The following is a 12,155-nucleotide window of genomic DNA, read 5'->3' on the forward strand; positions in this document are numbered from 1 at the left end:
TCCTCGTTCTTTGAAAAATAAGTTTGGCAGTGAGAGTTGTCTTTTGAGACAAAGAGGTTGACCTCTGCCTTGCCAAAGATCTCCCAGATTTTCTGAATCGTCTGTGGGTGGAGCATCCACTCCTCTGAGGAGATGTTGCTCCGAGATAGCATGTCTGCTCCTTGGTTCAGTACGCCGGGTACATGAGTTGCCCTCAATGAACGCAGGTTGAGATGTGGCCATTCCAAGAGGCGTTTTACCATCTCGAAAAGGCGTTTCGAGGTGAGCCTGCCTTGGTGATTTATATATGACACCACCGTCATGCTGTCTGATCGGACTAGCACGTGTTGTCCCTTCAGGACTGGCAAGAAGGCCTGAAGAGCTCGACATACTGCCGTCAGTTCGAGGCAGTTGATGTATAGCTGGCCTTCCGCGTTCGTCCAGGAGCAGAAGGTCGGCCTGCCGTCGCACAGTGTTGGATGCGTCTGTCGAGACAACTTTCCTTCTGTAAACCAATCCCATAGTCCCGCCCTGCTTGAACCACTGTAGGTCCTTCCAGGGGGCCTTCCTGGTCCACCTTGATGCGGATGCGTCCATGACGCCACGCATGGGGCGGAATTAGAGGTTTCCACCAGTACTGAAGGGGTCTCATTCTGAGCAGGCCCAACTGAAGCTGAACTGAACAGAGGCCATGAGGCCCAGCATCTTTTGAAACCTTTTGAGAGGGTAGGAGGCTCCAATTCTGAAGGAAGCCGCGAGCTGCTGTATGGCCAGTGCACGGTCTGGCGTGACTATCGCCCTCATGTGGACTGAGTCGGAAACCGGCCCCAGGAACGAAGTTCGCTGGCTGGGGGACAGAGAGCTCTTGGCAAAATTGATCCTGAGTCCTAGGCGCTCTAAGTGGCTTAGGAGGAGGGACCTGTGGGCTCGGCCTCCGACTGTGCTAAAACGAGCCAGTCGTCAAGGTAATTCAGGATACGGATTCTCATCTGTCTCAGATGAGAGAGGGCCATGCACTTCGTAAAAGTGCGGGGAGCCAGAGACAGCCTCAAGAATCGTCTGTGATGGGGGGCTATCTGGATGTGAAAGTAAGCATCTTTCAGATCCAGCGAAAAGAACCAGTCCCCTGGGCGGATTTGCGAGAGGATCTGCTTCAGTGTAGTCATTCTGAACGGCCGTTTCATGAGGGCACGGTTTAGGCGTCTGAGATCGAGGATGGGCCACAGGCTGCCATCCTTTTTGGGGATGAGGAAGTAACGGCTGTAGAAGCCTGACTCGCTCTGAGCTGGTGGAACTGTTTCTACGGCTCCTTTTGCCAGCAATTTCTTTACCTCAACTCGCAGAACGTGAGTGTTCCTGCTGTGCACTGAGGTGGAGACCACGCTGTTGAACCACGGGGGTCTTCGAGCGTATTGAAGTGAATAACCTCGTTCTATAATCCCCAGAACCCAATGAGACACTCCGGGGATGGCCCGCCAGGCCTCGGCCCGTGTGACAAGGGGTTGGATTAATTCGGGTGGTGAGTCGCCATGCGGGGACGACACTCATGATAACTGGTAGAGGAAATTTGCTCTCTTTTTGAAAATGTTTATTTTTTATTTTTCTCGCTATCAAAGCGGATATGTGTGTGGGTGCTTTTAGAACAGGCAGTGATTCACAACAATTTCTGGAACAAACATACTGCCACCCAGAACTGAACTGAGTGCTTGAGGGCATGGCAGAGGGCGTTTCGGGGGTGGTCCGGCACTTGCGAGACTTTGCCCCTTCCTCTTCCTTTCCAGCGAATCAGGATGACGCCGGGGGCGTAGGGTCCAAGTTCAGCTTGGGCCGGAGTCCTTGGCGCTTTGGAAAGGGATAGCGTCTGGCCGAGCTGGAGCGCTGTCGGGGCTCAGGCTTTTGAGCAGGCTGAGCAGGCGACGGCACAGCTTTAGCTGGCTGCTGTGCTGGAGCAGGCTTGGGGCATCTGGTGGCCATCGCAGAGATGGACCGTTTCGGCAAGAAGTGTCACATGGCCTGGGACGACTTCTGAGCCGCGGTGAATCGCTCTGCAAATCCCTCAATGGCAGGTTCAAACAGCCCCGTAGGGGAGACCGGGGAGTCGAGGAAGGGAACCTTGTCAGCCTCCTTAATCTCGGTGAGGTTTACCCATAAGTGGTGCTCCAGCACCACTAGATTGGCCATTGACCTCCCTATGGCCTGCGCTGTGGCCTTGGTAGCCCTTAGAGCCAGGTCTGTAGCGCTGCGCAGCTCCCTGAAAGCTGCGGCATCAAGTCCTGACTCATCCATGGCCTGGAGGAGTTTGGCCTGAAAGACCTGGAGCACAGCCATGGAGTGTAGAGCTAAGGCGGCCTGCCCGGCGGAGGAATACGCTCGTCCAGCGAGGGCAGAAGTCGTCCTGCAGGGTTTGGAGGGGTGAGCGACCTTCGCTTTACATCCAATGGCAGTGGGCAGGCAAAGGTGTGCAGCCACTGCCTCGTCGAGAGGAGGCATCCTCTCGTAACCCCTTTCTTCAGCACCGTCCACTGAGGAGAGAGCAGAAGAAGAGTTAGAGCGAAGGCGGCCTGAGTAGGGAGCACGCCACGACTTCGTAAGCTCGTCATGGACCTCCAGGAAAAACGGAGAGGCTCGCTGACGAGGGGCCTGGCGGCGCCCTGGCAGGAACCATTTGTGCAGATGGCTACGAGTGGGCTCCTCCGGCGTAGACCACTCCAATCCCAGTTCCTCGACTGCCTTGGAGAGGATGCGGAAAAGTTGGGCATCCATCCCTGGCTTAGAGTCGCTGGGCTCGGCAGACGATGAAAGGGCGGGGTCAGCAATAGAGCCTGACATCTCCTCCGCGTCTGATGCTATTAGAGACCATGCTGTCATCTAATAGCTCGTTCTCTACGGGACTGAACGAGACCATGTCGCTCGCATCAGCTGAGGGACACTGGTCTGCGTGCTCAAAGAGAATGGGAGAATACTCTCTGCTTGGCGGTGGCGAGGCGCGGGATCTGGGCCGGCGCGTGCTCACACGTGGCAGAGTGCTTAGACCCTTTGCCTCGCTGTTTTCTCCTCACAGATCCCTGGGAGGAAGAAAACGGGAGGGCGCGAGGGGCAAATTCGCTCTCTAAAAAGAAAGCGATCCGAGCGCGAAGAGTGGCGAGACTCATGTTCACACAATGTGAACAATCCATCTCGGTCAGAGCGGCTTCCGCGTGGGGCTTACCCAAGCAAGAAATGCACTCTGAGTGGCCGTCACCATCGTACAGTGTAATACTGCACGACGTGCAATAACGGCGCGGCATTTGAAACAACGCCGCTGCTCTTTTAGAGAGAAAGTTGCTTTTTTAGGCTCGCCGGATGGCAGCAGGGGACGAGCTGGCGTCTGCGCTGGTCGCTGAGCAGCTCGAAGAGCAGGCGGAGCGGCGAGAGGGCTCAGAAGAAAACGGTAGCTTCTATCCGCAGCGAGGCGTTTCTACGGCAAGCGTCTTCAAGTCCTGAAGGTCAGCGAAGGGAAGATCGTCATCGCTGAAGGAGAATTGATCTGAGATCCTATGGCGTAATGCCCGCTTATATAGCCAGATGGCCCCGCCCATTCTGGCGGGCTTCACCGCCATAGGCTCATGCAGCACCGCTGCCGAGCCATTAGTTCGTTTTATAATCACTGCACGAACCAATGGCCGTGCAGTTACACTGCGTGATTGAATAAGTCTTCAGTCATCTGAGAAAAAGGAGTTTTTCCCATAAGCGTCTAGTGAAGCAGTACGAGTGAACTATCAATAGGGAACAACAGTCACTCAAATCAGAGTCACAACTGTTTTTGGATGCATCCCACATTCTGATAATGGGATGCAAAAATTCCTGATCTCATATGAAATGAATAAAAGATAAAGCAGCACATATAATATTTAGCTTGATCTCCCGAGGTTGAATATGAATATTTTCTAAAGGCATGTTTTCATGACCTTTTGTTGAACCACCACCACCAACTCTGTTTTTCCCTATTCATAGAAAGTGCCAAAAAACATTTGTCATTCTAAGTTAAGAAAACAGTTGGTGACCAAACACTTTATATTAGAACTAAAGGTTTTCTACTTTAACTAAAGGATTAGGGGTTTCTTGCAGTTAAGCCCAGAGAATTTACCATGGTAAACATACTTTATAGCACCAGAATTTTTCAGTTTCCTTTCTGAAATTTCCAACCTGTTATTAGCAGTGAAACTGATTACCTTGCGCCTGATTAGCATCTATTTGTTTGATTGGCAGTCACGAGATCCATCAGAGGAAACTGCAGCCTCACTGTGCCTGACTGGGCTTCACAAACCTTTGCTGGCTCCAATGGCACCTTGTTGTTTGTGGGCAATGTGAAATGTGCAGTTTTTAACGGCCGCATGGAACAAAGGAGCATTCAGGTGCTGTCAGACCATGGGGTGTTGTTCTTATAGAACAGAAATATATAATACACAAGTAAATAGCTTATTCATCCTCCGTCTGGGCTGTCAGGTTTTGAGCTTTCTTTTTTTATCTAACTATTGTGTCGAGCACGAAGAGATATTGTTCCCACTTCTCAAATTATGTGTACCCACGAAAATAAATAAATAAGCACCCAAATAGAAGTGCTGGCCAAGCACTGTGAATTTTATTGCCGCCCACCCCCTCTCTCCCACTACGGCTTCAGTTCTGAACGTTTGCAAAAAGCCCTTTATCCATCCGTCCCCATGAGCACCAGCAGGGGTGGAAGGGCAGGAGGCGATGAGAGATGCACTATAATATAGCCCAGCGTCCAGCGTATTTCAGAGTCAAGTCACATTCACAGTGACTGTAAGGGTATGTGTTAATGGTAGCTGAATTTTCCCCAGCTAGATTTAGAAAAAGAGTTCATGGCTTATACATTTGGAGAAGCTGTTGATGTCTGTAGCATAGTGCTGGTGAGTCCTACCATGTCAAGTTCTCATGTTTGTAATGGTTTGTGGCCATACATACTGAAGATATGTTGATCCTCATTTCACATTTTGGAGATGCAGGTTTAAGTCTGACACAGTCCTGTTTTCAACCCCTCTCCCAAAATAGTTTCCTGTCTTCTCTGTTCTGTACCAAAAACTGATGTTTCTTGTTTGAAATTTTATTTTGGATCTTTGTCTACTACATTTTGATGCCTATTAAATGTTTATTGCTAGAAAACACTACTCACTTGTCAAATCTATATTTAGACATAACTTAAATATTGCAGATTTAGCAAAAAAATTATATGAAATGAGAAGAAAATCTACTTAATTTGTTAATTTTGTTTATTTATATTTTTTAAATACAATTTTTAATTATTTTATTTTTTATGTGGTTATTTTGGTTTAATTGATTTTGGACCTTTAACCCTTTTTTCTTTAGGAATTGTTTTAGTAATGTGGTTTTTAATCATATAAAAAGAATGCAACAACATACTTATATCATTAGTTTAATCCCTACTATGCACTATATGGCCAAAAATATGTAGACATACAAACACCACACCCAATTTCAAAACCATTGGCATTAATCAAGAGTTGGTCCTCTGTAACAGCTTTCATTCTTCTGTAAAGATTTTACAGTAGATAAAGTTGCTCCTATTCGGACACAAAATTCTCTGAGTGATCCAATTAAGGTGTTCAGTGGGGTTCAGGTCTAGCTTTGTGCTGGACAATCCAGTTCTTTCAAGCAAATATTGAGTAAAAACTTCTTTGCGTGTCATTCTCCTGACAAGAATGACCCTCCTGAAACAAAGTTTCAGCACATAATTCCCTAGAATGTTTTTATATGAAGTGACATATTAACTGGAATTAAGGGGCCTAGACAAACCCAATAATTAGAAAGCGGTCTCCACATACTTCAGCCCATGTGCATATTTTCTAGGGTTGCACGATTAATCGCATGCGATATTTAACGTGCATCTTATCAGTAAAGCCGGTTCTGTAATCAGCGGTAAATCTCCATCACCTGCGTGCTTTCACATTGAGCAGCATTAACTACACAGAGCCGTTGTTCACTGACGAGCTGTGCTAAACCACGTTCATATTCGCGCGATTATTACAGAACCGGCTTTCTGACAAGATGTGCTTTAAATATCGCATGCAATTAATCGTGCAGCCCTAATATTTTCCAATATGAGGATTAAATCTGTCAAAGTTTGTTTTAATCTGGTGGTACTTTTTTTTTCTTCTCTCTCTCAGGCGGAGGAGATTTTGAGACGTGAGCTGGAGAAAAAGGAGACGCCATCACTTTACTGTCTGTTAGGCGATGTGCTAAAAGATCTGCAGTATTATGACCGAGCATGGGAGCTTTCCAAACACCGCAGTGCACGCGCCCAAAGGTCCAAAGCTCTGCATCACCTGCGCCACAAAGAATTCCAGCAGTGCGTGGAATGTTTCGAACACTCACTGCAAATCAATGCCATGCAGGTATGACGTGCACTTGTGCATAACTTTATAGTCCTTACACAAGTGTCCTGTAAATGCTGGTTGACGTTAACCACCCATTCCCCTATTTTACTGAAATGATTCAGGTGTATGCTGGGTACAAACTTTTTGTTAGTACTGGCCAGTGTTTCCTTTGACTTGAGAGCCGAATGATGGCATAACTGTTACAACATGAATACAAATAGCTGTTATGAATCATTTGTTTTAAAAACATTTTACATCCAATGTCATTTGTGACTGTCTAATTACAGTCATAGCCTGCTTTTGATGCAAAAACTTATAATTGATAAAATTCTTCAATCAGTTCACATGTGATATGTGACCCTGGACCACAAAACCAGTCATAAGAAATTGAGAATACATCATCTGAAAGCTGAATAAATAAGCTTTCCATTGATGTATGGTTTGTTAGGATAGGACAATATTTGGCCAAGATACAACTATTTGAAAATCTGGAGTCTGAGGGTCCAAAAAAGTCAAAATATTGAGAAAATCGCCTTTAACGATGTCCAAATGAAGTTCTTAGCAATGCATATTACTAATCAAAAATTACGTTTTGATATATGTACAGTAGGAAATTTACAAAATATCTTCATGGAACATGATTTTTACTTAATGTCCTAATGATTTTTGGCATAAAAGAAAAATCAATCATTTTTACCCATACAATGTATTTATGGCTATTGCTACAAATATACCCCAGCGACTTAAGACTGGTTTTGTGGTCCAGGGTCACATATTTGTAAATAATAGCCTAGCTTTTTATTTTAGATAGACAAGGGTAATAAAATGGCTGTAGTTTGAGTATTAACGAATTATGAAAACATTTTAACATTCATAGTAATTTGATTCAGTCTTTTTATGGTGCTTCTACAACAATGGCCAACTCTTATTTAATACAGTAAATAGCCATGAAATTCACATGATATCTGAAAATAAAATGTTATTTTATATGAACAGGGCAATAAAAGTTGCTGCAGCTGCTGTGCAACGCAATATACTTTTATATAGAAACAAGAGTGCAGTTGTAAACTGTAATTGGAACGGGACACATCCACAACAGTCAAACATATCAATCATTTTTATGTAGAAAATTAATGGAAAAGCATGACAGTGGAATGCAATAACACGTTCAGTGTGAACGACCCCTTAGTCTCTACAAACACAATGCTTGTGAACTGATGTTTTCATTTTGACCACAAATACACAAGCTCTAGAAGATCAAAAGGATGAATGTACTGTATAGAGAAGATTGGCAGAGTGCTGACAGAGAACATGAGAAAAAAAGCAAGACAGCAGTGTGTGGATGAGTGGCATGAGGTTCATCCACCACAGAACCAAAAAAGTGCACAGCTCTGTCTTTTTTTTCCCGTCCCTTACTCATTCTTCATTCCTCCCTTCATCCATAATGCAGAAGCACAGGCAGCAATAAGACAGAGTAATTTTCCTTAGGGACCCATTGATGACCCTAGTGTGATCTTTAACACCGCCTCGCAGTGCTGCCGCAGGGCCTGGCGGAGCTAATACTGCCTTCAGGCCTAGAACTGAAAGTAAGGACGGAACGAGGGCCAGAGAGATGCAAAGATGAGCACTCGGGAGAAGAAACCGATGATTTAAAACATATGAAAGAGACTGACTCCTTGAGGTTCATGGGTTCAAAAGACATCATTAATTTTTATGGGCCAAATAACACCTTTAAAAGATGACTGAAGCACTTGAAGCCTCTCATCAGTTTTCTTTTTGCCCTCGTCAGTAATCCTCCATCGTTCTCACGCTCTCTTCTCCATCTTTTTTCTCCTCAGTTGGGTGTGTGGTTCTCCCTGGGCTGTGCGTATTTTGCACTGGAAGGCTACGAAGGGGCCGCCAAAGCTTTTCAGAGATGCGTCGGACTGGAACCAGATGTAAGTCACACGGTCCTTGTAAGGAGATCAGTGTCATATGACCATAAAGAAAGGGCTTGTGCTTAGTTATTCCGTATTTGTGCTGTCATATCTGGTTTATGTCTATTGTAATCAATTGATTGTGTCTACGAATGCCTCCCTGTTTTTGTTCTTTTAGACTTCTGCTTGCTTTTATACATCTATAAAACTGCATAGACAGAGAACCCCTTTATATGTAGTACAGGAGCCTCTTATGCTCCTAATCGTGTACTTAAAATTCAAATGTAGTCAAGCGGCAGGCTTAATACTCCGACCAGGAAACGAGTAAACACGCTGTTAGGAAATATTCTGTACATGTCTGGTTTCTTATTTGTTTATAATGGTTTATTTTGACAAATGGCTTTCACCCGTGGACCTGACTCTGATCGTTACTCTCCTCCATTCAGAATTCAGAAGCATGGAACAACCTCTCCACGGCCTACATCAAACTGAGAATGAAGTGAGTATGAGTGTAAGCGCTAAGAATAAAGGCTGCATCAAAGAAGCTTTGTTTTGCTGGTGTTTTAATCCAATAAGAGCATTTACTTTTTTGTTCAGCAGTGGTATTTGCAGTACAGACTCTAATAAGTAGCCAGTTAAAAAAAAAAGTGACGTGACATGTGGCCAAGTATGGTGACCCATACTAGGAATTAGTGCTCTGCATTTAACCCATCCAAAGTGCACACACACAGCAGTGAACACACACACACTGTGAACACACACCCGGAGCAGTGGGCAGCCATTTTTTGCTGCGGCAGCCCGGGGAGCAGTTGGGGGATCAGTGCCTTGCTCAAGGGCACCTCAGTCGTGGTACTGAAGGTGGAAGAGAGCGCTGTACATTCACTCCCCCCACCTACAATCCCTGCCGGTACGAGACTCGAACTCGCAACCTTTGGGTTACGAGTCCGACTCTCTAACCATTAGGCCACGACTTCCCCCATAAGCTTTCCTTCAATATTTTGGATGTCCTACAAGAAGCCAGGCACTGATGAAACAAATAGCATGTCAGTATTTTGTCAGAATACATGGCTATTTTTGAGTAGTCTTTTGCTGGCCATGTCAGATTTGTATTTTTAATTTTTTTTGTACATACAATGCCGTTCAAAAGTTTAGGGTAAATAAGATTTGTTTTTGTTGTTTTTTTTTGGAAGAAAATGAACTCCGTAAGGATGCATTAAATTGATCAAAAGTGACAGTAAAGACAATTTGTTATAAATAAATGAAATAAATGCTTTCTATTTTCTCTTGAACACCAAATCAACATATCAAAATTATATTTGCCATTACAGGAACAAATTACAATATTACAATCATATAATTTGATCATATAAATGCAGCCTTAAACTTTTTAAAACATTTTAAAATATCCCCAAACTTTTTAACGGTAGTGTATATAGATAGATTAGTACTGCTTCTATTGATCTTTTTTCCATCCCATGACAAAGTGTGATGGACTACTAGACGTATGTGTGAATTTCTAAATAATAGCTAGCATTGCTCACACACACTTATCTTTCTCTGAAATCGCCACCATGTACAAACTGTAGATAAGCCCCTATTCAGGTTCCAGTTGACCTGATTTATGCTGCTTTTCTGCGTTTCCTTCATCCTGCATCCGCTGGGGACCCTCAGAGGCCTCCTTGCTTTTCAATTACTGCAGGAATGACTTTGGCAGCTGTAATTGCAAAGATAAATCTCCTCTGGGCTCTTGCTGTGTCTACCCCAGGAGCCAGCACTTCGCCACCACTACCAACCGGTCAATATTAACCAGATTTTGAAGCTAAATGCCAGTTAGGACATTTGTTGCTTGACATGATTGGAAGTTTTTGCTGATTTCCTGCGAGTACCGGAGATGTTTCCTGGAACACCACTGTAACAGCATGTACCTGAGGGATTCTGGGAATGATTTCTCTCTTCTCCTCTGCCCCTCGTCCAATTAGCCCTGTGCACTCATCCCTGAGATGAGTCTTTGGAATCTTCTATTAAAACCTGATTAACGCTCCCAAGGAACATCCAGAACAGAGGAAGTGTGTGTGTGTGGGAGAGATTGTGGACACACCTGCATGTGTTTAAAGGAAACTAGGCTTTAGATGTTACAATGAAACCCATGTCGACCCCTGTGTCACAGCCTTTTGTTGACAGCGCTTACAAAAATATCAGCTCTGTTCCAAAACCTAGTGATCTGTGTTGCTGTCTGCAGTCTATACCGGCAGTGTGCTAACCTCATACTGTAAGTGAATGATTTGGAATGCTCTGATAGCAGTCTGTGTGCCACACACAGCGTTTCTCACAAGACTCAAGTCACCGTGGATTCCATGTCGTTTGACTTTAGCATCTTGCTAAGCTAATGGTCCAGTACTCTTAAAAACAATTTGGTGTAGAAACAATTTTCATTTAGAATTTGCAAGTAAATTTCACAATTAATTACAATGAAATGGCTAGTAACATCAAATTAACATGACATTTTGAAGTAGAAGGACTGAAGTTGTGTTTTCTTGTAAAACGTACTTCAATACAATTGCTTTTTTTGCTCTTTCTTTCACTCTATTAGTTGACACTTTCTTTTACTTTTTCACTCTCTTTTGCTTTCTTTCACCCAGGATTTTTTTTTTTTTTTTTAGTTTTTCACTTTCTTTCTTTGGCTTTTTCACTTATTTCTTATTTCGCTGTGTGTATAGACCTGGGCGAGTTCAGTGAGGCTATCAGAGCCTACCATCGGCTCATGGACCTCAAGGACAAATTCAAGGACGTGGAGGTGAGTCAGCCTCACAGTTTTTCTCAGGTTAACCCCAAACTCTTTCTTTTTGCATACATTTCCAAAAGGTTTTCATCAGATAAAATGTTTAACAACATAAGCTGGAACGTTTTTTCTGGCTTGTGGAACCAGTGTAAAGCAGCTGGAGTCTCATTTGTGTCTCGTGCTGCTGTCATCACTGCTCCGACCACACTAACAGCTGCCCAACTGCATGCACAGATGAAACAGTCGTGTGTGTGTGTGTGTGTGTGTGTGTGTGTGTGTGTGTGTGTGTGTGTGTGTGTGTGTGTGGGTCACTTTCTTTCTTTGGCTCTTTCACTTATTTCTTATTTATTTGCCTCTTTCACGTTCTTTCTTTCGCTCTTTCTTTAGCTCATTCTTTTCCTGCACTCTTTCAATGTTTTTCTTTTTCTTTCACTCTTTCAGTTTTTTGTTCTCTTTGGCCCTTTTTTCAGTCTTTCCCTTATTCTTTTTGCTCTTTGATTCATTTTGCTCATTCGCTTTTCTAATTTCTTATGCACTCTTCAGCTATTTTGCTCTTTTTCACTTTTTCCCCTCTTTCTTTTGCTGTTTTGCCATTTCATTCTTTTGCTCTTTTGCTAAACATATTTTTCCTTTTCATTCTTTCACCCTTTAGCAGTTTAATTTTTTTTTAACTTTTTCTATCTTCTGCTCTTTCATTCTTTCACTTTCTTTCCTTTTGCTATTTCACACATTCTTTCACGTATTTATTCAAAAAAAAGTGGAGTGTTGCACCACTAGCTCAGAAACATGCTAACATCAGACTCGGGAATCAACCGTGAGGTAGTGTACAGTAATTATGTTGACTACCTGTACCTTTTAGAACAGCCTTTGTACCTAAAGCGCTCTCTTTGTAGACAGCTCACTAGGTTTTTGGAAGACAACTATTATACATTGCCACATTCTAACTGCAAGTTTGCCAAACCAGTTTTTGGAAGGGAGAACATAAAACTACTTTTTGTTTAACCGTACAATTCGACCCGTTTAATACTACAGTACATCCACAAGCAAATTCTATTAACAGTAGTCCTGCTAAACACACTGATCTTT

General features: G+C 43.8%; 1 protein-coding gene across 1 annotated transcript in view; it reads left to right on the forward strand.

Annotated features, from left to right (window-relative positions):
* The window catches only part of LOC107670805 (tetratricopeptide repeat protein 27-like), a 108,693-nt gene that overhangs the window by 82,958 nt on the left and 13,580 nt on the right, over window positions 1-12,155 (forward strand). The window contains exons 13-17 of the mRNA XM_016463572.1: window positions 6,165-6,392; window positions 8,213-8,311; window positions 8,737-8,789; window positions 8,888-8,892; window positions 10,951-11,084. Of these exons, the coding sequence (XP_016319058.1) occupies window positions 6,165-6,392; window positions 8,213-8,311; window positions 8,737-8,789; window positions 8,888-8,892; window positions 10,951-11,084 (519 nt within the window). The remainder of the gene's footprint in view (window positions 1-6,164; window positions 6,393-8,212; window positions 8,312-8,736; window positions 8,790-8,887; window positions 8,893-10,950; window positions 11,085-12,155) is intronic.

This window comes from Sinocyclocheilus anshuiensis, unplaced genomic scaffold (genome assembly GCF_001515605.1).
Source record: "Sinocyclocheilus anshuiensis isolate Anshui unplaced genomic scaffold, SAMN03320099.WGS_v1.1 scaffold784, whole genome shotgun sequence".
Classification (NCBI taxonomy): Eukaryota; Metazoa; Chordata; class Actinopteri; order Cypriniformes; family Cyprinidae; genus Sinocyclocheilus; species Sinocyclocheilus anshuiensis.